This window comes from Accipiter gentilis, chromosome 27 (assembly GCF_929443795.1).
Source record: "Accipiter gentilis chromosome 27, bAccGen1.1, whole genome shotgun sequence".
Classification (NCBI taxonomy): domain Eukaryota; kingdom Metazoa; phylum Chordata; class Aves; order Accipitriformes; family Accipitridae; genus Astur; species Astur gentilis.
The window spans coordinates 2,707,941-2,733,660 of NC_064906.1; the positions used below are offsets into that span (position 1 = coordinate 2,707,941).

Here is a 25,720-nt window from a genome sequence, read left to right on the forward strand (position 1 = left end):
CTGTGTGAAGAAACACGTGCACACTTGTGTGCAAAAGCTGACTTTTGGAATACCTGACAAGCAAATTTCAATTATTTTTTTTCTTCTACACTTTTTCTCCAACCACAACTTAGAAAATGCTAATAAAAATGCTGAGTGATGTAAATGCTATGACTAAATAATTAAATTTGAAAAATTAATTAAGCTATAGAACTCTTATCCTTCATGTGTGCTTTTATAAGCATTAGTGTATTTTCAGAAAGTCTTTTTTTTTATAGAATTAGATGTTCTCATTCACTTTCATTGCATTTATTTTAATTTGCGGTGTTACCACCATGCAAGGTATATCCAGCCAGTGCCAGTTAAGTGGAACAGGGCAGGTAAGGTACGTAGCAAGCTGTGTCTAGCATGTCCAGGCACTACATGGACAGGGGATAAAATATAAGCCTGGCCACATCCATTGAAAAATTGAACATCACTGTGTAATAAAGTCTGAAGATGTTAAAATAATGTTAAAACTCCAGCCATACAGCTAAATAAAAATGATATGACTCTCCAGTAGAAATACATGCACATACAGCTTAAAGATGGATCACAACATGGCAAGGAGCATCTTGTGCTATTGCCAAGTCCCACTCGCCGGGGTGCAGAAGATGGCCCAGGGAGAGGGTTGCAGGTCCCCGCTTTCCTGCTTGCATGTGTCAGTAGTGGCACAGGGTAACCTCCATGAGCTGGCCTCTGTCCCCAGGCCTTTTCAGCACGTAAGGATGGCCAGAGTGCATCAAACTCATCACTCCTCATAGACCACATGAGAGCTAGCCAAGAAAGGTTTCCATGGCCCATGAACACCTCTATGAGGGAAGACGTTCCAGCCAGGAAAGACAGTTTCAGCTCAGCTCTCCTGGGGCAGCTAAGCCAGGTGTGCTGCCATTTTGCCTTGACAAAGACCCTGTCGCTATTTATGAGTCACAGGCCTATGAATATTGGCATCAGCAACTAAATCTGTGGTAAGGCCATTTCCAGACAATACAGCTTCCTTGGGTGTTAAATGCCCTTCCCTGGTTTTCACTCATGGCTCATATTCCAAACTGAGTTATGGAAATAATTCATGTCAGGAGTTCATCCTAGCAATATCAAGGATGACAACATCAGCCTTACCCACGTCTGCCCTTAAGCATTTTTATGTCCATCTGGCATCAATTACACACTCCATATTCTGAAGTGAAAAATACGACACTAATGTGCACATGAATAATGAAGCAAAGCCATTGGGACTTCTGGAGTGGAGTGCCTTGAAAGCATGCAGTATCAGAGATTAAATATGTATGTGTATTCTCTTTATTATAAAGAGATTTCACTCCAAAGGAGCTGTTAGGATTTGGGGTAACCTTCTATTAATCCAACCCAGACCACCTAAGAGAAAGAGGTGGGGTTTCTTTTGTTTTCATCCTCTTGGCATCCAACAGATACAGTATGATTTTTCCCTAGAAGAGACTATAGCCTCTTGAATAATTGACAAGTAGCCTCTGCTCAGTTCAGGCTCTTTTGGACTGTATGTAAAATTAGAAGGAAAACCTGATGATTGAAGTGAGCAGGGATGACCAAGAATGAACTGTCTGTTGCCACTGTTAACTAAGGCTGAGAAAGGCAAAATCTGCAATCTTCAGAGCTTACCTGTAGTTTCTTCTTCCTCTGATTCACTGTCTTCATCATCATCATCTTCCTTGTCCTCATCTTCCTTTTCTTCTTCTTTTCCTTTTTCAACCCTCCCTTTCCCTCCCTCCCCCTCTGGCTCTTCCATTCTTTTCTCACCAGCCTCTTCCAGCATTTTATCCTCTTCCTTTTCTCTGCTGGCTGTTAAATTCATCATAGTTATGTCAGGCAGGCTTCCATCTTGGTGCACCAGTCTGTTGGTAAATAGTAGCATGTCAGCAAGCTCAGCAGTAAAGACATTGTAGTCTTTTTCAAGATGTATAATTAGAAAAAATAAACCATTCATGGAAAATGCCTTAGAAGTGGAAAAGTTAATGATTCTGGTACTTTCTCCAAACACACACTGCAAATTGAGTTGGAATGTATTAGTAACTACTTCTCACTCAGATACTAATGGTTAGTTAGTAATGAGTGATATTGACACTTAAACTTGACATTTTCCCCACTGGAGAAAATGGTCAGAGTTTAAGATGTAGAAGCATGAAATGATGTTGTTTAATAGGAAACATTTCATGACTTCATAGGGGACTTACTCATTTTGGTGGTTTGGTATTTTTTTCTTGAGGCTGCTCAAAGTAATTGGAACAGAAAGAAAAAGGGAGATGAGAACAGAGGGGTTACAGAAGAGGTCATTGATAAATATGTCATGCTACATCACAAGTCATAAAGCATTCCCCTGCTCCATCTGCAGAAGCCTTCTGATGCCAAGAGCATGCCATCATGACATTCACAGGGCACTTCTATAAAGAAACATGGAATTGCAGCACAGATGGAAAGGGGGCAACCTATTTACGCCAGTGCTAAACATGGTCAATGCTGTACCATGCTGTCAGTAATGCAGCTGAATCATGACAAGTATCTGACTGATTACTGTAAATACATTTCCACCATCTTCCAATTGAAAGATGCAGCTGGGAAGCCAAGGAATTTCCCAATTTTCTTGCAGCTATAGGCTTGGGAACAAATGAAAGCAAAAATTCCATGGCTGTGGTTTCAGTATATTTTATCATGTCTGTCTTTGATAGTGCCATTCATTCTCTCGCTCTTTTCTACATCTCTCGGAGAATTTTTCTTAGATTTCTAACTGCCTCTTACTAAATCTATTTGTAATTTTCAGACTACTGAAACCAGGATACAACTAATTTAACATGGAAATGGTATTTCTCTATTACCACAGTGCCAATTTTTCTGAGATTTATTCAGCATATATCTTTTCTCTACTGAGAAAAGAGACATTGTCTTATGACTTCAGGTATTTTCTTTTTTCTCCCCCAGCTGTGCCCACTTTTCCTAATTCCCTGATCCTATGTCTTTTGCTGAGCACAGAGCTTACTACCATAAATAGCCCCTTTGAATAAGACTTCTTGCAATAAGGTCTCCCTTTGGCAAGTGTGTATCTGTATGATCAGGTCACTAAATGTTTAGTTATGCTATTGAAATTATTACACTCAGCATACTTTCAAGCACCTGTTAGACTGTTTCTGGACTAACGCAAGTAACTTTAATACGCTATAGTACCACCTTAGGGATTTATTTTTCATGATGTGAAATTCTGGCATATTACCATTTAGACAGGAAATTCTGCCAATTTTAACTAGAATTTTTACAGTTTGAGAAACTAAAAATCTAAATTTAGCCATCTGATCCATTAAAAAATAAGAGCACAGGCCAAACAGTTAATGAGAAAGTCAAACAAGCAGAATTATTTTTCAAATATTTGGTAGTTGCAGTTTCTTCAAGATGGACACTTCGGTGGTTTGAATGAGGGAAAAAAATACAGAGATTTGACTACACAGTAAGTAGAAATACCATACTGATTACCAGAAAGCAGAAAGATGGTTTAAAAGTAGAATTTTAACAAGACAGTTGTGGTAGGTTTATCCTGGCTGGGTGCCAGGTGCCCACCAAAGCCACTCTATCACTCCTCCTCCTCAGCTGGATGGGGGAGAGAAAATATAACAAAAGGCTCGTGGGTCAAGATAAGGGCAGTTTAATGAAGTGAAAGCAAAGGTTGCATGCAAAAGCAAAGAAAAACAAACGATGTTATTCTCTACTTCCCATCAGCCGGTGACGTCTGGCCACTTCCTGGGAAGTACACGTAGCTGTTGCTCCAGAAGATGAAAATGCCCCCGTTCCATCTCCCTTCACTTAGCTTTTATATCTGAGCTGACGTCATATGGTATGGAATATCTGTTTGGTTAGTTTAGGTCATCTGTCCTGGTTATGTCCCCTCCCAAGATCTTGCCCATCCCCAGCCTGCCATTGAGGGGGGCAAAAATGATGGAGAGACAGCCTTGATGCTGTGCCTGCACTGCCTAGCAGTAGCCAAAACACTGGTGGGTTATCAACACCTTTCTAGCTACCAATGCAGAGCACAGCACTAGGATAGCTGCTATGGGGAGAACTAACTCCATCTCAGCCAGACCCAATACAACAGTCAAGCACCAAAAAAATCTCACTGAATAAATACATTCCTGACTATGATAACTCAAACCCCTCATCATGGATTGGGCAGTGAACCTCTGTGTCCAATAATCTGAAAATCTCTTATACACAACAATATATTCAGTAGCTTTGGCTACTGAAAATAGGGCTTTTTGTTCAATATACTTTATTTTCATATTTCAGCTAGCATATATACTAAAACGATATTCAAATCTCTGTAAAATGGCTAAAGAATATCCCCTAAAATGACATAATCTAACTTCACATATCTACCTAAAACTCTAATACCAACAGGATGGCCATGTATAAAGAAGAGAGAATGAATTTTCAGTTCAGTTCAAATGTTATGGAGATCCCCAGTTACTATAAATCATCAGAGGCCATTTAAAAGGCAATGCCCCATGAAATCAAAGTATCCACATAATCAGACAGACTTTGCACATGTGTACTTGCATTGATTTTAATGAGGTATCTTCCCACCTGACTTTTATAATGGAAAAATCTACATTCACATTGGTGCAAATCAAGGACTTAATGACTTACCTCAGTGTAAACTGGACAGAAACACAGTAACCCTACAGATTTTGTAGGAGAGGATTCATCTTTCTCTTATTCATATAACTCCCGTTCATATCCAGGAGATCCAGAAGGTGATGGGGTTATAAAGATGGGTACATGCAATATATGTATACTTGATAAAGCCTCAGTATGAGCTTAGTTTTCAGTATGTTGGTGCTTAGTTCTAATGACATCAGTAGGCTTGAGCATGGGACCCTGTGCTCAGGAGATCCAAGGCTAGATAAAAAGCCGTGCCCGCTATTCAGAAAGTTAGTCTACTTGGAAGCTTTCTTCCCAAACTGCCTCATTTATTGCCTGGGTTGTTTTTCCTCTTTTTTTTTTTAAATTTATTTTTTTCTACTACAAGATCACATGCTATCATGTAACAGACAACACTGAGATATTAGGATACAAAAACTGCACTGGTTTAGAATACCTAAGACAAGCTAGCCATACAGGCTTCATAGCTAGTCAGGTGTAACTTCAGGTTGGAAACCACATACTGGTGGGAAATTATTGAAAATAACACACAGGTATTCTGTCTGATACTTAGGAAGAGAAATAACTAAATAATAGTGCAGACAACAAACCTTGAAGGTACAGCCACTAATGCTTTTAACTGAGAGCATTTCTTACTCTCAAATTCATTAAATAGAGTATCAATAATGAGGAGTGTACTAGTAGATCTAGTTTTAGGCACCAAAGCAATTGCAGATACACACGTGCCCCAGGTACTTGCTGGACTCCTAGTACTTTATTCTATCTGTAATTTGCTAGAGCAGAAGACTAAATAATAACAACTTACTGGACACATTATGAAGCACCTTTTGCCTTTGATAATGTTTTGTAATCAGTTAATGAATTGCTTGAAACTTTCTGGCTCAAAACAATTTCTCAAGTATCTGTCATGCACAGCTTTAGTAACAGAAAGCTTTCTGCTCCGTCGAACATTAGTGACCCATCTCCTGAATATTCAGTATGCAAGATTCAAACTTGGCACACAGTGCTATACCTCTGTTGGCAGGACGCTGAGCGCTTTCCCTGCCCTTGCAGGGGGGTTTGCTGTCTGCACCTAAGGCCAGCTGGCTGATACGTGTTGGGGTACGTGGACAGGCCAGGAAGCCTCAGCACAGGGGTCCCTCTCCTTCCTTTGGGAGCTGCTTTCACACCGAGGCCCTCACCCCGACGTTGCAGCTGCATCGCAGCTCTGTCTGTGCTTGGTCCCGTGCCCCTCCGACCCTAAGCCTGACACACAGACTGACTCCCTGCCTTCGCCGCCGATCCAGCTCATCTCTGTGGACTTGCTGGGAGCTCACCAGGCTGTAGCTGAGCACCCTCAGTTGCTGGTTCCATTGCTGACCCCCTGCGGGTGAGAGCCCAGCCTTGCCTCCTGGCCGTGCCCCTCAGCTCCTGGCTTGCCTGCCCTCGCCGCCCCCTGACATGCAGGCTTCCAACAGACTAGGTTTCCGTCTGGGGTGAACTTCTAAGAACCCTGGCCTAAACTATGTGATGACATTTGAAGAAGGAGCGTGAACATGACACGTAAATTAACTTCTTGTTCGAGCAGGTAGTCACGAATATCTAAACAAGGGATTTTCTTGGCTTTTAAGTTTACAGCCAGAAGCAACAACAAACTCAGAAGTCCTTCTAAGCTTGGAGCTGATTAAACAAAAGCCCACATTTAGTCCAGTCAAATATTTTGAAAGAAATCTACCTTATTGAACTGTTTTCAAGATGCCATTTATAAAGGGATGATGACGATGGCAATATGAGCTTTTGTAATTTGGATCCTGTAGCACCCAGCTCAGCCCATGAATTAACAGCCTTAGCATGCAGTGGTTTCAGTGTACTACCTGTTCCTTTTCTGTCTCTGAATCAGGAAATCTCAGTCTGTACAAACTCGTAATACATACTGCACATTTAATTAACCTGGTCCTCAAATTCCCTTTCTTGGGTGCTTGTGAGGAAGACAGGGACATGTCTCTGTGTGTATCTGTGTGTCTGTGTGTACGTGTGTGCATGCAGGCATGCATCTTTCCATGCACAAACAAAGGGTAGATAAACGAGCCTCCTCAACCAAGTCTATTGTCTGCAGCCAATTACAAATAGCACCAATTATTCCTGTATTGAGGCATGGGCAAAATTTAAGAGAATTCCCAGCTGGGAGATGAACTCACAAGGTATAAATATGCAGGAGAGAGATGTATTAACTGCTTCACCAGCTTTAGGAGACTACAATACCTGAACAACTTCATCTCCCTGCTTACCTCACAGGACTGTGCAGCAAGAACATTCTTTCTTTTAAGGCAGTTAAGAAGTAACAAAAAAGTTAAGGTTTATCTGTTTTAAAGGAAAGGAAGAATTTAAGTACCCACCTATTAATTATTAGATAAACACGGCCATTGACTTTGGCATGGCTATGAGGTGGGAGATGAAAGCACAAGAATGCATGAGATGAAAATGGGAAATGAATTAGAGAGAGAGAAAAGGAAACCATTAAACAGGAATGAATGCACCTTCCTGTCTACCAAGAGAGACACATTGTCATAACAAAGCACAATCTGACAGTTTAACGCACACCATGCAGTGAAAAGTCTAGGAAGCTTATAAATGCAATACGTAGACATTTAGACCATATGCAACTTCAGTTAGAACTACAGATACTTTTCACAGTCCCCAAAATGTGAGAACAGCCTCTACTGCTTTATCTCAACTAAGCCTTAGAATACACATTTTTTTAAAAATAGCTATTTTGCTTCTTTTTTTATTTAAAGGTAATTATGATGGAGCATCATACCGCATTAATTATCTGTATCGCAGCCTTTATCTCTGCCATACCATAATTCATGGTACAGCAAGGAAATGGGCTTGGAAAGTCCTAATCAGAGGATTCTTCTTTCTCTTGCAGATGTAAAATTGAGACACTCAGTTCTGCCACCTTTATAAATAGTGAGAAGTGTCTCACGTTGCCAGTTCCAGCATGCCACTTTCTGTCCCCTCTATTTGCAGCTGGCAGAGCCTTGCTCTTGAACTCGCTCTGCAAACATTGCTCATGTGAAGCAGCATCTTAATACATGAACACTCTCAGCAATTTTAACAGGAGCCTCCAGTTAGACACAAACATAATACCATAATCATACATGGCAGCTGAGGGGCAGATGGAGGAACTGGAGATGCTTTTCCTATTACTTTCATGACTAGCTCTCACCTGCTGTGGTTGTTTTAACAAGTTTGCTATTAAAAGGATTGAGTTGTGTCTCCTTACTCAAAATTAAGGTTCAGTTTATTTATTGAAAACTTTTTTGCTTGTTGCAAAAGAAGCAGCAAAAAAGCATTTTGAAAGGTAAACTAGCTGTTGAGTGAATGCTAGTGTTTTCAAAACAAAAGGGAAAATTAAGTTTTAGTGGCTTTGTAAGAAAATTGCACATATACAGGTGAGTCTTTAGTCTGTGTTTTAATTGTCCCTGCAACTTATTTCTACTGCTAGCATTACTGTTAAGCTGGAGCTGGTTGTTGTGCTAGTTCTTATCCAGCTTTATGCATCATCAATACAAATGTCAACTGAGGTCTCATCCTGAAGCTTTGAACTATAAAGTTGGCTGATGCTCTATACTGATTTATCACATCGAGGGAAGAAAACAGCTGGATCTCAATACATCAGGCAGTGTTAATGGTAGTACAAACCAGAAAAAGTGTTCTGATTTGGGTAACAGACTCATGAAAGTTTCTGCGGAGGAACAAATTATATCTGTGATAATTATAATTTTGAAACACTGAAAAATGGCAAATATAGCCCATACGCCACATTTAACATTTAAAAATATCTTGCTACCTATCTGAGAACTCAATACAATCTAGTACACATTTAGACTGAAAAAATAGCATTATAGTAGCAAGACAAAAAAGCTAATGATCTCACACAATCATGTTCACCTGCCACTTTAGTAAAAAGCCTGATGCAACAATGAATGTCTACTTTCAGCGCTTTATCTCAAGGCTACATGCTCCTGGTAAAAATTTTTACTCTTGACAAGACACTGAAAACACTTTCTGTCTTTAGTATCAGTCGTTCCATCCTTTGGGAATGATGTGACTTTAGTCACAGTGTTTCTCTTCATGCCAACACTTGGAGAGCTGTATAATATTTTGGTATCTTTCATGTATAATAGAAAGATTTGCAAGTAGTGGTTTCACAGGCAGAGTGTACTGTACCATGAACCCACCTAAATCCTGGGAGTGCCTCGGGGGTGTGTGTGTGTGTGTGTGTGTCCATTTTGTGCCTCTTGGATTGCACTAGGAGAGAGGAGGAAGCTGTTTCTATGTTACTCAGCACAAGTGCAAAGTGTCTGGGCTACAAAGGAGCTTGGGCAGTTACTGCAGACTGTAATGCATTCCCCCAAATGGCTCAGCCCAAGAACAACCTCCATTTCGGCTCAGACACCTACGTGGTCTCTGGTTTCAGAGCTTGGCTGTCCAGTTTGGAGATGTTAATGTGCACCTGCTGCTGCACCAGAAGTCTGCTACGGCCAAAGAAAGTTTGCTTACAGGCCATTTCAAAGGGCCCTTGAATCTACCATCACATTTAGCAGTTCAAGAAAACCAAAAAGGAAGGGTATTATGCAAACAACCATTTAAAGAGGTAGGACAAAAAACCCCCACAACGTTGTTAGGAAATTTTGTCAAGTTTGATTTGTTCTGGTTTTAGCAATTATTTAAATACAGAAACCAGAAGCATTCTATAAAAGTACAGCTTATTCTCATGCACTGACGATAGGGAACACAAACATACTTGTACCGTATGCTGTAAAGTAGCTTTATATTAAATTGAATGCATAAAAAATATCTGAAAAGCTTTTGTAAATCTAGCAAGTCCTAGAGCAGAATTCTCTGTTAAGATAAACTGTCATTATTCCACAACACACTGTGGTGTACGTGATGTTATGCAGCTAGTCCCCATTCATAGAAGTGCAGCTGCGTTACGCTTACCATTGGGCAGGTAAACACTCTAAAAATAGTGTCTAAATGAATTGGCTTCTTCAAAGAATTAGAGTAAATGTCATTGTATAATGTGACACTGTGTACTCTGAAACCATTTCTCTCTCTTACACTCCTGGAGCAGGATCCTAGGCCAGATATGTTTTTATTCAGGAGAATACAGAAGAGTTGAACACAGGAAAAGTGAGGTCCCAGAATCATGAAAAAATGCTAATGAACTTCTGGATGAAATCGCTGAATGTCTCAAAGAGCTAGCATAGCCAAGGGTCAGTACTTTAAAGGCTAACCGCTGGTTTGGGATTTTTCCATTTCTGAAGCTCAACTTTACAAAAAGGCCTAATTGTCCAGTGCAAATGAAGTATTTGGCAAAGATCTCCAAATCTTCATATGGCCCTCAAAATGGACATTGAAAACCAGAAGTGACCTAAAATTAAAAGCTGTATTTCCTATTATTGACAGGACTTACAAAAAGGCACACATAGCAGTTAAGCATCTAACTCCCATTAAAGCTCAAAGCCAATCAGATAAATACTTTTAGTACCTTTGAAAATGTACCCCACAATGAAAAAATTCAGTGTGAAGGGAAAGTAGGGGAAGACAGATACTTTGGTTGTCCTTTGTTTAGAGGGGTGCTGGATACTGAGCATCTTCTTTTTAAGCCAGGTAGTCATAGCAAAGGCACATAACAGCTGATGAAAAGTGAGCATTACAAGACAGTCAGAAGCAGCGTTTTCATAAACATAATCAATAGCACCATTTACTTTGTTTTGTTACCTGTAAATAGTGTTGTCCTGTTTGCTGGTTACAGCTTTTAAATCAGTGAGCTGGAGAAACCGGTCATGGAAATAGTGAAGGTGTAAGATACACGCCAGTAGGAAGGATGTAGGGATAAAGATGCGTGTGAATAGCTCAGCCACAGAAAACTGTTTTAAGCCAAGGTCTGCTAGTCTGGAAAAAAAAGCAAGCCACTAAGCCACCTCTTCACACCAAAATCATTTTCTTGCCACAAGACATTATTACAAATCATTTGCAATAGGGAATAAGGGGCTGGTGCTTGTTATGTGGTTTTGGTTTTTAAAATTCTTCTAAACCAGCAAATTTTACTATGCAAGTATCTTGCATTTGGACTCAGTAATGTAGAGAGATACTGTAAATGTACAGAGACAAATAAGCTAACCCTGCCATAGAGCTCTTGAACCAGATGAATTGTCTCTGACTGGAAGTCCTGCACTGGAGATCCACTTATATTACATATAATTTCTCATGTAAGCTCCTGTTGAGAAATGCCCAACACATCATGAGGAGGAAGAAACTCAGCCCTCCTTATTAGTAGGAGGGCAGGTCCACCTTCATCAGCTTCAGACATCCTGCAAATCTACCCTTTATCTCTCCCCATATCTTGTTCCTATTGTCAAAGAGGAAGAGAGAAGCATTGGCACTGTACTGGGAAGAGGAGTAATGCCAGGGCCTTGCAAGGAAATACAACTCTTTGAGCCCCTGTCATGCCCTTGCTCAACTCCATTGTTACACCAATAAACCTATGGCTTCAGAGTTGAGCACTTGAAGTCAGCTGTGCCTGGGGATGGTCTCATGATGGTTTTCCCTTGTAAGAAGGAAGACTACTCTCAGACCATTCCACTGCACTGAACTCAAAAGTCCAAGGAGAAAAATGAAATTAAACAAAAACACTTACTTGTTTTCATCCAGGCCTGTCATGTTCTTCCACAACCCAGGGAATGACTCAAACTGGTATGTATAGATGAAGATAAGTACCAGCATTGTGTAAACAACCACTGACATCCAAAAGTACTTTAAAATCCTTCTCCACCATTCATAGTGCACCTGAAAAAATCACACACTAAAGATGCTGAAACAAGCTGAAAGCAAAGACACTGACAAAAATACTGACAACACTGTACTGGCAAATAAAGATGAAGGATACCATTTTTCCCAGCTGGCCTGAAGTAAGCAATGCTTACCCAAGGGCAGCTACAGTTCTTTGAGATACAGTATTTACTCCTGATGAACATGCACTCAAGTACAGGCTCTTGTATAAAAATGTCTGTTGGGACATGGCCACACACAGACGTAAAGGCCAAGGGACAGCTTCAATCACTCAGTTTCATCACCATTAGGTGATGAAAGTCCAGGAGGAGCGGGACTCCATGCTCACTGGCGTGTGGAAACCGTGTGGACCAGCTGTCACAAAAACTGGTGGCTATGTAGGACATGCACAAGCCCAGCATTCTCCCACCCAGATTCCAAAGTTCATGGTGATGTGGGGTGGCGTCCCAAAGCAGAGGTGTGTACTGTATGCATCTAATTTATGTGCACTTTGCCTGTCACTATAATCAAAAGCCAAAGGAGAATTACTCTTAACCCCTTCAAATGATCTTATTATGTCATATCTAACTAAAGAACAAACTCACTGTTTATGAATTCAGTTTGGAGCTACTTTATTACCAAGTTAAAGGTATGAACTGTTGCATTCAAGGACAAAATTTAGTTAACTACAGTTCTCACTTACCTGATAGAGGGCCACACAGAAGAGGAACAGTACCATATAGATGATTTTGTACATGACAATTCTACCCTCAAAGCTGACAAAGAAGAACATGCCCCCACAGACGTAAATCCAGTATTTGATGAACATAGCCATCACCAGCTTCCCCAGGACTTTCATAATATCCTGTTCATCCTCATCATCCTCTTCCTCCTCCTCCTCCTCCTTCTCTTCCTCCTGTTCTTCTGCCACTTCTCCCTCTTGCAACTCCTCTTCTGCAAATACAGAGTCACATTTGGCCTCTGTCTGTTCTAGGGACTTTTAGTAAGAATTGAAATGGGTGGAAAGCAAAATCTCTGCACAAAACACAGGAACTTGTAATATTCACAAAAGACTGTCTTTCTGAATCATACATGCCTCCAGAGCAGGAGAAGGAGTTTTAACTTCATATCAGCTTCAACCTGCTCCTGGAGCTATACAGTGCATAGCTATACATCTTACTAGACACCCGTCTTCACTTTGTCTGAAATGCAGGCAACTGTAGTGGAAAATTAGAGCCTAAGGGTTGTGTAATGGGTATTAGTCAAAGACTTTCCATGGCAATCCCTATACGTCCAGGCAAGAAACATTTTAAACTGGAAAACAAAGAATTCACCAGCACTACCAGAAACCTCTCATCTTGAGTTTAAAGTTTAAACTCTCATCTTGAGTTTTGTCCTTTAGAGAATATTGTGGGTACCTCTAAAAACCACAAGCAAGAGAAAACATTAACATTAACATAAAACCAAACAAGCTTACAAAATACAAATGTTGCACTAACGCTGCTGTTTTTCAAAGAAACTACCACTTATCCAGCTTCCTCTGCTGTACCTGAGCCATTGCAGAAAAGACAAGCTGCTTTTGCCCTATGAAGAAGTCAGGATTCCTCAGTTATTAAACTTGCAAGGCCTGTGGAGGGCAGGCTAAGTGTCCGTCCAATAGCAAGTACCTGAGCAAGTATCTAGTTAACATGGCTTGTCAAACTCATAGCACGTAGCTGTAATGCTTTTCTTCCCATTGAGAACAAGATTGAGACTTCAACATCAAAAGGCTTACCCACTCCTTTTGTCCCACTCACCATCCCTCTTCTCAGACTCTTTCCTTGCTCTTGCCTTGCAAATCATTGCAGTGCTCAGCTCTGACACTGATCAGATGTTTTACTGAGACAAATATTGTAATTAATCAAACAGGAAACTACATCATTGCTTCCAGGGCTGGCTTTCTACCATTTCAGTGAGTTGAACTTGTTCAGATCAGCATCCAGAGAGACAGAAAAGGGCAAGGAAGGTTTGGGGGAACATATGCCCAGTAGCAAAAGAGAGAACAGGTCACTGAGCTGTTCGATGAGCTGAAACTGCAGCAGTAAACTTTGCTCTCAGGTATGCTTCTGAGAGCATGAGCCCCTGCACTGAAAGTACACATGCTTATTTTCCCATTGAAATGAGGAGTTTAACTTCTGGTTTTGTACAGGTGTTTAGGTACAAACACAACTTCCAAGGAATTTAGTGACTGACTTTTCTTATGTAAACTCTTCTTCTGTGGTTAAACTCCTAGGGTAATTAATCTGCTGGTTTGAGTTTGGGACACAGGAGTAAACTGATTATTTGAACATTCCCTGACATTTCTCAAATGAGTCATTTTAATTACCTTCCAGTAAAGAGAATTCTCATTTTATTTGAATTTCTAAAGTTCAAAGACATTTTATTTTTATATTCTGAGAGATAGTTGCACAGATAGATATTGTAATATCTTTCTTGGCTAATAACAGGTATCTTGTTAATTGCTTTCAGCATCACAGAGATGCAGTAACTGGAATTTCTATCATGACTAAGCTGGATCTGGCTTTACCTTTTTCTTCATTTTCTTCACTTCCAACTTTGACTTCAGATAAAGTAGCTTCTTTTAGCTGAAGTGCTTTCTGTTCAGTGAGGTGTTGCCTAAGCAGTAGCCAGAAAGTAATTGTGAAAAGAATCTGCAAACAAAAATCAAAACAAAAACAACAGACTAATTGTATATCCTACATCCTACTAATACAAACATGTTTTCATAATTTTGCATGCCTTTGTTTTCTCTGTCCATCAGAAAATGGCAATGATGGCATCAGTGTCAAAGTGCATCTTTGTGGAAGTTAAGTCATTTAGGGAACATCATGCATTAAAAGAAACTTTATTTCATTTGCACTTTTCTTTGAGTAATAACTTACCACTCTACATCTTTTCTTAAAGGTATATGCCTATATGGTTCTATTCTACTCCGTTCTATTCAGTTTTTAACTACAGTCTTATAACTTTAAAGATCTTCTCATTATGTATTTATTGGTATAATTCCCATTTGTTCATTTTTCCCCCTTTTCAGGGAAGAAGCACATGCAGGTGAGCGTATTGTCATTATTAGGGTTTGGCATATCCGAAATCTTTTGATTTAGGAGGTTTGGTACTTCAGGTGCTTAAACGCAATTAATTTAAAAATCAAAAATTTCTCTTTACGTCTTCAAGTTACAGAAGACCCAGTCAACTGAATATGCCTTGCATTTGGAGTAGTTAAAAGATTTAAGATGGCTTTTAATTCTTTGAAGAGCTTTAAGAGATGATAATTCAATAACAGCAGGATACCTTAGAAATAAATAAATCTCTTTAATGAAAAGTGTATTTCTGTGCTTTCAAAAAGCTAAATTCAAAAGCTTGCAATACTGAGAGACGGCCAAAATTCAGAAAACAGCATGATGCCTATTCATCACACACTTGATTTTATGTTTACATTCTACAAAGTTTCCACTGATTTCAGTGGTGCAGAACAGGACTTATTTCACTACATAGCTAGAAGAATAACATCGCCAATAGGAAGCATCTAAGAGCCAAGTATTTTGCACACAACAGAATGACAAGGCCAGTAGTATACAATGTATAGAACTCTCCTGTTTTTCATCTAATGTGCAAGTCACGGTGAAAAGGAGAGGTCCCAGGCTAGTGACAGCTGTTTCCACTGACACTGCGGCTAACGCTGAGCTGCAGCAGAAGATTGCCAGCCTGTGTGAATTGTCACAGCTTCACCAGATACCTCCTGGAGCTCTGGCTTTTGCAACACAAACTTTTGGTATTGTAAACCACGGATTTGTTCTGCAGTGATTACTCTGTCTCCCCGCCACATTTATTCCTTGTTCTCTTTAGCATTTCCAGAGCCAGAGCTAGCTCTAAGAAAAGTCTTGAAGGGTTGCAGATCAAAGAAATGCTTTTAGTCACCTTTTACAGTATCCATTTTATTTCCTTTTCAGATCAGGAAACACACACATATCATGCAGAAAATTATGCGGAAAGAATTACAGTGCATTTCTTTCTATTTTCCTCTCTTTGAAGAATACAGTATCCAATCTTTATTTAAATTCAACTGTTGTTCAAAGGACTTTAAACTAGGAACAAAGGGGAGGGACAGAGTTACTAGCAGCCTTAAGAGGGAGTGATGGACAGGGGTGACAAGCAAAGGGCGCCTGGAGTGATGTGAACTGGAGTGATGTGAACGAAAAGGAAACGCGTAATCAACAAAACAGGGCTTATGCAGGGTGACCTCAGGCATTTGTATGTAAGCAGGGAAATGCCTTCAAGGCACCATTACAGGGAAACCCTTCAGATCCTTTCTGGGAAATCAGCATGCCAGGTGCCGCTCTGAAGTGCCTGTACACTAATGCATGCAGCATGGGGAATCAACAAGAGGAATTAGAGACCTCTGTGCAGGGCTACAATCTTGTTGGGATCACAGAGACAGGGTGTGATGGCTTGCAGAGCTGCAATACAGATACAGACTCTTTAGGAAGCACAGGCCAGGAAGATGTGGAGGTGGAATTGCAATTTGCATGATAGCACAGCTGGAACACATGGGCTCTGCCTGGGGATGGATGATGAGCCAGGTAACCTGGGAGGAACACAGAGACACTGGCCGAGCCTGCAGAGAAACGGTTAGAAAAGCTAAGGCCTGAAGTTGAGTCTGGCGAGGCATGTCAAGAGCAACAAGAGCTTCTGTAAGTATATAAGCAGAAAACGGAAAGCTAGGGAAAATGTGGGCCCACTGCTGAGTGGGGCAAGGGCCCTGGTGTCTCAATAATCTTTGGTTGTGGTGACTGGGAGAAGTGCCAGAAGACTGGAGGAAAGCAAATGTCACTCCTGGCTTCAAGAAGGGCAAGATGGAGGATACAGGCCGGTCAACCTCACCTTGCTCCCTGGGAAGGTGAGGGTGGTGGGACACTGGGACAGGTTGCCCAGAGAAGTTGAGGATGTCCCATCATTGGAAGTGTTCAGTGTCAGGCTGGACAGGGCTTTGAGCAACCTGATCTAGTGAAAGATGTCCCTGTCTACAGCAGGGGCGGTTGGACTAGATGAACATTAAAGGTCTTTTCTCACCCAAACCATTCTATGATTCTAAGGTGATGGAGCAGCTAATCCTGGATATATTTCCAGGCACATGAAGGACAAGAAAATCATCAAGAATAGTCAGCATGGAGTCACCAAGGGGAAGTCATGGTTGACCAACTTGATAAACTTCTACTATGAAATAACTAACTTGGTAGATGAGAGGAGAGCAGTGGATGTTGTCTACCTAGACTTCAGGAAGGCTCTTGACACTGTCTCCTGTAAGATCCTCACAGACAAGCTGATGAAGCATGGGCTGGATGAGCGAGCAGACAGTGAGGTGAAAACTGGCTGAATAGCTGAGCTCAGAGGGTGGTGATCAGTGGCATAAAGTCTAGTTGGAGGTCAGTGACTGCCAATGTATTGCAGGGGTCAACACTGGATCCAGCTCTGTTCAACATCGTCATTTATGATCTGGATGATGGGGCAGAGTGTACCCTTACCAAGTTTGCAGATGACACAAAACTGGGAGGAGTGGCTGATACACTGCAGGGTTGTGCTGCCCTCCAGAGGGACCTCGTCAGGCTGGAGAAATGGGCTGACAGGAACATCATGGAGTTCAACAAAGGGAAGTGCAAAGTCCTGCACCTGGGGAGGAACAACCAGTTGATGCACCATTACATGTTGGGGGCCGACCAGCTGGACAGTAGTTTGGCAGAAAAGGCCTGCATGTCCTGGTGGATACCAAGTTGAACATGAGCCAGCAAATGTGCCCTTACAGCAAAGAAGGTTATAATATCCCAGGCTGCATCAGGGGGAGTGTTGCCAGCAGGTTGAAGGAAGTGATCCTTCCCCTCTAGTCAGCACTGGTGAGGCCACAATTTGGGTGCTGTGCCCCTGTACAAAAGAGACAAGGATGCAGTGGAGAGTCCAGATGAATGGCCACTAAGATGAAGGGACTGGAGCACCTATCCTATGAGGAAAGGCTGAGAGAGCTGGGACTGTTCAGCCTGGAGAACAGAAAGCTCAGGGGGAATCTCATCCAGTGTCTATAAATACCTGCAGGGAGAGTGCAAAGAGGATGAGGCCAGACTCTTTTCAGTGGTGCCCAGTGATGGGACAAGAGGCCATGGGCACACACTGAAACACAGGAGGTTCCCTCTGAGTATCAGGAAACACTTTCTTCCTGTGAGGGTGACCGAACACTGGCACACGTTGCCCAGGGAGGTTGTGGAGTCTCCATTCTTGAGGATATTCAAAAGCCATCTGGGCATGGCCCTGTGCAATCAGCTCTAGATGGCCCTGCCTGAGTAGGGGAGTTGGACCATATGACCTCTGGAAGTCTCTTTCAGCCTCAACCATTCTGCATTTCTGTGAAATTTACACAGTGCATTATATTCAGCCTAAACCACCCCACCAGACATCTTCTATTAGTTTTATGCTTGTGGCCAAATCATCATATATACACAACAGTCTCCTTTCTTGACACCAGCCAGTTTTAGATAAGATATTTCAGATATAGCTAGTAAGAAACAATGTCAGAGGGGCTGACATATTAAGACAGTTAAAATTCCTTAGAGATTTACAAAGTCATTGAGAGAAACTGTAGAACTTATCTTGCAGAGCCCCTCGAGCTTTAGCTCTCTTACTAAACTAGCCCTACCTTTATGAGAGAAATAATACAGCACTCACTAATTTTCAAACGCATTAAAGACCCAGAAATGGTTGTCCAAAGGGCACTGCCAACAAAGAAAATCACTTACAGAATCACCTTAAATGGTAATTAGGAGTCACAAGGGAAGTGATTCACTTAGTGCATGGGGAGCAGTGCCAACTAGATGCACTCTCTGAGACTCCCCTCTTGGGTGCTCTAGGAAACAACTTCCTATTTATGCTCACTCCCTCCCCCAGAAGCAAACTTGCCAAACAAAATGCATTTTGTAGTGCTTTCAAGACATCAAAGACAGAAATCTATGATGCACTGAGGTCAACAAACTTTCTTGTTTCTGACCTGAAATGGATTCCAACTCATGTTGCTTCAGGTGTAAGGAAAAAGAATTAAAGCTCGGCGACAGCTATGTACTGCTGCTTGTGCCAAATCATAAGGGAGTGAGTAGTATTGGTAATTGCAATGACACCACGGTTCTAATTGCCATCATATTCAGAGACAGACCTGACATCCCATGGGTACTAATCTAACAAATCAAATCACATCTAGTTTTGCATCCAGTCTATAAAACCAAACAAGTGAGCAATTTCCATCCACTAAGAATTTTCTACAGAATTATCATGAAAACCTACAAAGATGTCTGAAACATTTGTTTTGGTATTAGCTGAACAAGCAAGAAGCAATTTTCTGAACACTATTTTTTAATGACTTACCATTCTCTGTAGAACTGCTACTGAACATGGTTATACTGAATACTGAGGATTCACTCTTAAAGAAATGCCAAGAGATCCACGTTTTTTATCACAATGTATTTTGCAGTTTCATAAATAGATCTCAGCTGTTTGTAACACCTACCTTTGACGCCAACTCCCCAGGTTCCTTTCTTTCTAAAAAACCAGATACTTGAGGAAGCTCATCATTCTTGAGCTCAATACTCCATATATACTGCAACGTTAGCAGTAAATTTCCATAGAAAACCATGAATGGTGAACTGATCATGGCGTATTTCCTTCGGTCCCGAATCATCCACAATGTGCAAGACCAGATCAGTAACACAAAAGTCAACCAGCTGTGATACGTGATACTCCATGCCTTGTGGAAGGAAGAAAGGAAAAAATGTTCACAGATACATTCAGGAACAACATTGATGCATATTGCCAGTTACACATAACTTATGCTTCTCTACTTAGCGCACATTTTAATTGTCATGAGACTCTCAACCATATTAATCAACTACTGGGCCAGCTACAATAAACCCCTTGAAGAACACACAGAAAGTGGATGCTTAAGAAGCCCACAGCTGAGGGTGAACCCTGCTTTGTGCAGTAACTGCACCTTGGTAAGGTTTGTAAGCAGACTCATTGCTTCTCTTTACACCAAACTAAATGAGATGGAAAATACAGACTAACTTTTGGGCACACAAGATCTTCTTGCAAAACTAGCAGCAAAGAATTTAGAGTAGGAATAGCAAAACATATTCAATAGCTACTACTTTCAAGGCCTCTGACAGACTTACAAAACTATGCTATCTCCATACTGTTCTAGCTTTTGTGGAATCAATTTAAAATGGAAAGCTATGGTATGCACACACTGCACACAGCTAACCTGAAGAACATTTAGTCTACGCTAACCATGACAGATTACCTGAAATACTCACAACTACAGAATGTTTTCTATAGCTTCCAGAAATCAGTTACTGAAACCTGCTCTATTAAACACTCAGGGAAAAGGGTTGGTGCTTTAAGTGTTTTTTTTTATTAACACCGTGTTATTGATTTAGGACTAAATTCAGGTATATAGATGCTGGTATAACTGTGCAGTAACTGTCAATAAAACATTTTAGATTCCTTTTCGATTTAAATAGGAAAGTAAGAAACATTAAGAATATTTCAATCAGTTTAGCTCAGCCCCCATGGAAATGATGTCTTTTAAGGGTATGTGAAAAACACCAATATGCTACTTCTCTGTCCCCATATTAGAAAATAACTTACACTGAGCTGTCTTTGGCTAGGGTATAAGTGGAACTTCCATCAGATCACACCATAATAAATTCATAAACTAATTTGGGTCATATAAAATAGGGATATATCACTAAGAAAAAAGCTAGCAGTGTCTCGCTATTAAACTACAGGAAAGGTCTTCATATAGTTCTTCTCCATTCGTATTGAGAGATAGGACCCTAGAAATGAATTAAAAAGGCAGGGCAGATCATAAGAAGCATGTGAGTTTAAAAAATAGGAAAAAGAGGCACTCTGTCAATATGAAAATAACTACTTGCTAATGTCTCAGAATTCATCAAGCCTGATCCAGACTCTGCACAAGGAGTCTGCCTCATTTAGCTGAGAAACTTTTCCTGTTAAAGGACAGCAAATAAAGTTTGAAACTTTATGCAAACAAGAAGCAGCCAAGCTAATTTGTTTTACCATTTTTAATGCAAAATTGGGCCAAGAAGGTTTATGGTTAATTTCATCACAGTTGAAACATTTCCAAAACAGTAAAACCAAAGCTTGCATTGGGAATATATAGAGAGATCTAATCATTATGCTGAAAGCTTGCTACAGTGCAGCTCAAGGTATTTGCATCAAGTAGGCTTAAAAGCAAGCAACACGAGAAAGAGAAATAAGGGTGCTAAACAAAACAATAGCCAAATCTTGCTTGGCACAAAGCTGTATTTTCCTTGAGACATTTCTGTGTCAATATAGGAAATCAGGCTTTACAGATCTTTTCTTCTCAGAGAGTAACTGGATGCGTGCTTCACCCTGAAATAGGAACTATATTTTTTAAAAATTTACTACAGCACTATGAAATGATTTAATTTTTTAGGCAAATTTCTGAGTGGAGCAAAAGCATGACAAGCCTGCTTATGCAGAAGCTTGGGAATCAATAGAAAACTGAGCCCCAGTGGTTTACTGACATTCATCAGACAACAAAACCCAGGGTTCCCAGTCCTGGAAATGTGATGCTTTACCCAGAACCCCATGTGTTGCCCTATTTATAGGTCTGTAACAGGCCTGAGAATTATGCATTAATAATGTAAAATAGACCCAAAATTATGCAGACACCATATTGATATTTTCTAACCCTGATGCAAACACTGAAAACCAACCGATGAAATTACTTTCAGGAAAACATTGATAAGACACATTTATTTGTAAAATTAACAGCATTTTTGTTTTGTTTTGTTGCCAGTACTTACCATCATAGCTATCAGAGCACAAATGTAACTTTGTTTCATGATAAATTGGAACACAGAGACCAGGGCATGTAATTTAACATTTTCTTTTTCTTCCTGAGTAACTTCCTCTTCCTCCTCTTCCTCCTCCTCTTCCTTTTCTAAGTGGAAAAAGAAATTCTTATCTGCAATTCATGCTGGTCTAAAAGTAGTATATGCACTCTCTCCTGGAATGATTTCACTTGCAGTCACTCTGATGGCTACTTCAACAGCAATCAGCAAGCTCAAGATGGGAGCCAAAGAAAAATTACATCTGAGCACAGACAAGCAATGCAAACCCCACAATCATTGTGTTGGTATGCAAAGTATTTTGGATAGTATATGCCTAGAGCCCAGTTTAGAAAACTGCCATATTTTCAGCCATCATTGTAAGGCAACAGCGATTACTTATCTTCAGCAGGCCAAAGAGCTTACCAAAATGAAATACATGCTAGAGGCAGTGACTGGAGATACAGAATAAGAAAAAAAAATGGAACTAAGTGCAATTCCCACGCAATTCGCTACCTGACATGTCATCCGAAGGCTCCCATTTGTACTGTGGTGTTGAGTACACGTCTGCTTTGGCCGGACCATTTTCTAATGGCAGCGCAGGGTGGATGGTGTGATAGTCAGCAGGGTTCCCGTTCACTGTGACCAGCAGCACCTGCAGGAGACCGGAGAGAGGCACTGCATTTAGGGTGGCTCTTTGGAGAATGTGACTCCTACTTCTGTGCTTCGCTACTGTTGGATTGCCAGTGTTAAAGGAGCTTAAAAAGTAACTGCAGTTACTTCCTTCCAAAGAAATTGGTACGTAATAGTCATGTGGCATGCAAAAGTAGCGCATAACAGCTTCCAAAATTAATTGTTGTTAGCTTTTTATGCAATATCAGTAGAATTACAAATTTGTTTCAGTGAAGTTCTTCAGCAAACAGTAAAATCCTGCTGCAACTTTGAACTTCTGTAAATATTTCCTTCAAAAGATTTCGTGATTTTTTTTTTCAAATTCCCAGAATGCCACATTGCATTAGGTAACGCTGTAATTTACACACAAGCAGTCTGAAAAGGAATAGAAGTGTGGATACACAAGCAAAAGCAATTAAGTTACTGCAGTCAGCTGAGCCATGGTAAATGACTATTTGCATGCTCTTGGCCTGTCCTACCTATGAAATTAAATGTAAAGAAAAATCGGTGTAAAGGTGGACTAAGTTAACACATCCACAGCTGGGGAAGGCTAAGGTTGAAGGCATGGCTCAGTGCACACACAGTAACTCAGTGAGCCCACCATCAGACATCCTGCCATTCTCAGGTTAAATTGGCTTTTTACAGCCAAGCTAGGAGAGTAACATTGTATCTCCTGCATTTAATTTAAAGCTATAACCAAAAATTCATCCTCCTCCTTAGGCAAACCAATACGTCAAAATTTTCAGACTTCAGATCACATCTAATTATTTCCAGTAGTTACAAAAATAATGGTTATAAATTACTTTCCCATTTAAATTATTGCTGGTGAGATCTACATTTGCCGCCACTAATAAAACCAGTTGTGGTAATTATTGTTATTGATGCCACATTTATGCCACTTGGTAGTACTAATACAACACTTTTTCATTGTTTTATTCTTGTGACTTATATTTCAGCCCTTGTGCTTGTTTGAATTAGGGCTCCAGCAACCACAATCATAAATACCTCTGGTATTGGCAGAAATTCACATGCAATGGGTTACTGATGCTAGTACATGCTGAAGACTGACTTCTGCTTAGGTTGTGAGATAGGAGTGTATTTCGCCTGTTGCTATGCACAGGCATGTGTGGATGGTTTCAGAATAGTATCTGGGTTATGTTCAGTTATATTCGGCAGCTATACTAAGCACAGGCTGTGGAGCGCATTTAGATTTGGTTATAGCTGCTCCCAAAGTTCATCCGCACCTCCATTCTTCTGTGAATGCTGAACTCTTTCTGCTTTCAGAGTCTGCTAGAGTCTATAGCAATCAAGATAAATGGATCATTTCTGTCTGTTCAAACAAAGACTTGGATTTTCTGTAATCAGCAAATTGAACTCATACGTGTTGTCAGTCATGCTTTAAGGGTGTCAGCATTTCAACATGAATGAAAGAAAAAAATACAGCAAAGAAGCTAAATCAAGTTTAAAGATGGCTTGCATTAGAAAGCATATTTTGATATCTTATTTAAACCCAATGAAATAGCAAAGATCGTTTGCCAGTTGGTACTACTACAAGCAGTTTCATTTCAAATGATCAATTTTAGGGCTAATCAGTGGTTTCTCAGTGCAATTATTAAGGAAGCAAAAGACAATTATATTTACGATAGTCAAGGTTAAAGAGTAAATGCCAGGCTAACAAAAACAAGTTTTAAAAGTGTCATCTGAGGTTTAATCTGTGTATGTCACTGTAATCCATATTTACACACATTAAGAAGAATTACAAAATTACAAAAACTAGTAGTATACTAACATCCGATGGCTTGTATTCATCTTGGGTCATTGACAGAAGCTGCAAAAAGCAATGCAAGGACAAATTATTAAAGAAGCATGGCTCAAGCATTAAGTCGTCTAACTTTTTGAATACATGCATGCATATTTGCTGACTTTTGCATATTTGCACTAAGAAATTCAGAAAGAATTCTTAAAAAGCCAGCAGAATTGTATACTATGCTCCATAAAATGATACTTAGTGTGCCATAGCATTGACATAACTTTACTGTATGTTCCTGTGAATTCTAAACCAAAACTGAGAATGTTGCATTGAAATTTTAGATACTAGGTCAAAGAATTAATCAGTATGACATTATACTGATTAACTGCTTTCTAATGTCTTTCTAATGATCCAATGCTTCAACCCTAAGTTTTTTAATGATCATTAGAATTACTGTAATTATAAAAACACCTCCAATGAAATGTTTATAGTAATATAAAATGTGATACTTCATTCATTTGCCAGTTCATTTACCATTGCTATTATTATGGCAGAATTCTTGGGGCTTGAGTATGTGTGGCTCAACAGAGTGTTTGTATATCCCAAATCTGACTGCAAGTTGTCAAATGAAATTTTGCACTGTGGCTGGTGAGGACAGATGGCAGTGCCCCCTTACCAGTGACAGTGCTATTTAGTAGTTACAACGCAGACCAGATCTCTAAATCAGGATTTAGCTCCCCGACAGACTTTCTAGCTCTTTTTCACAAAGATAATGGCCTCATACCAAAAGCCTGGCCCTAAACTTCTTAAATGCAGAAGCTGAAAACATAGAGCACACTCTTCCTTTATTTCCTTACACTGGCTCTTGGTTTTGTTTTACTGATTTTTACAAAATATATTCCTACTCTTCCACACAGTCTTGATCTGATTTGTATAATCACACATGAAGATTTTCTTACTTGCAACCTATATAATGCTGCTTCCCTTAATTTCAAAGTAACTGTGATAAAATTAACTGACCAACTGAAATACAGTTAATGCAGAGACCCTTCCCCCTCCAGCCTTACTTTTCTCTCATCAGTTGTATAGTGGCTTGCATACCACAGACTGCGTCTTCTCTCCGCTGTCATGGGAACTGGGCTGCAGGCTATTTCTTTGTCATCTTCCCTGCTAACAGATTTCTCTTCATCAGGCATCTGCTAAACAATACAAATGACAAGACTAGTTATAGCTCTCTAAATAACTATCTTACCAGAGGAATTTAAATTTTCCCCTAATTGACACTTCCTCTCCAAAGCATGGCTTTGAAAAATCTTTTAGTGTCTAATGCACTTGGTCTACGATAAATGACTGAGATGACATTTTCAGAAATGATGACAGAGCTTTTCTATAAGTGCTGGTCTATCAATGCCAAGATGTTCCCTGATAGTTACAAGATCCTAGAATTACACAGATCTCCACATACTGCCTTACCTTACTATGTAGTCATACCATAAGCTAGTATACAGTTTAATTTTCAAGGCGGTGTATTGAAAGAAAATTCACTCTTCTCATCTGCCTACATATGTGAAAAGCCAATTCTGCTTCACTGAACAACTGAAGAACTGAAAAGATCAAAACCTTTTGAGCATATATATCTACCATTAAAGGCTAACCTACCTCACCAATCCATGCCTCAATATGTAACACAGTAGTCAGTGCTGGCCATCCATCTAGGCTCATCTAGCTTTGCTTCTGAGTCAAGCCATAAAAATACCTGTGTGTGCTCATGCTCACATGTCAGACGAGATGATGGGAAAAAGCCAATACGGATTTACCAAGGGTAACCTGATTGCTT

The 25,720-nt window shown here is 40.2% G+C and overlaps 1 protein-coding gene across 1 annotated transcript in view; it reads right to left on the bottom strand.

Moving 5' to 3' along the window:
- Positions 1-25,720, bottom strand: part of PIEZO2 (piezo type mechanosensitive ion channel component 2) — a 311,773-nt gene that overhangs the window by 73,470 nt on the left and 212,583 nt on the right. The window contains exons 9-19 of the mRNA XM_049830271.1: positions 24,951-25,079; positions 23,923-23,961; positions 21,978-22,116; positions 21,438-21,574; positions 19,097-19,333; positions 14,081-14,204; positions 12,218-12,468; positions 11,384-11,532; positions 10,465-10,638; positions 7,071-7,112; positions 1,654-1,886 (exon numbers count right to left, since the gene is read on the bottom strand). Of these exons, the coding sequence (XP_049686228.1) occupies positions 1,654-1,886; positions 7,071-7,112; positions 10,465-10,638; positions 11,384-11,532; positions 12,218-12,468; positions 14,081-14,204; positions 19,097-19,333; positions 21,438-21,574; positions 21,978-22,116; positions 23,923-23,961; positions 24,951-25,079 (1,654 nt within the window). The remainder of the gene's footprint in view (positions 1-1,653; positions 1,887-7,070; positions 7,113-10,464; positions 10,639-11,383; positions 11,533-12,217; positions 12,469-14,080; positions 14,205-19,096; positions 19,334-21,437; positions 21,575-21,977; positions 22,117-23,922; positions 23,962-24,950; positions 25,080-25,720) is intronic.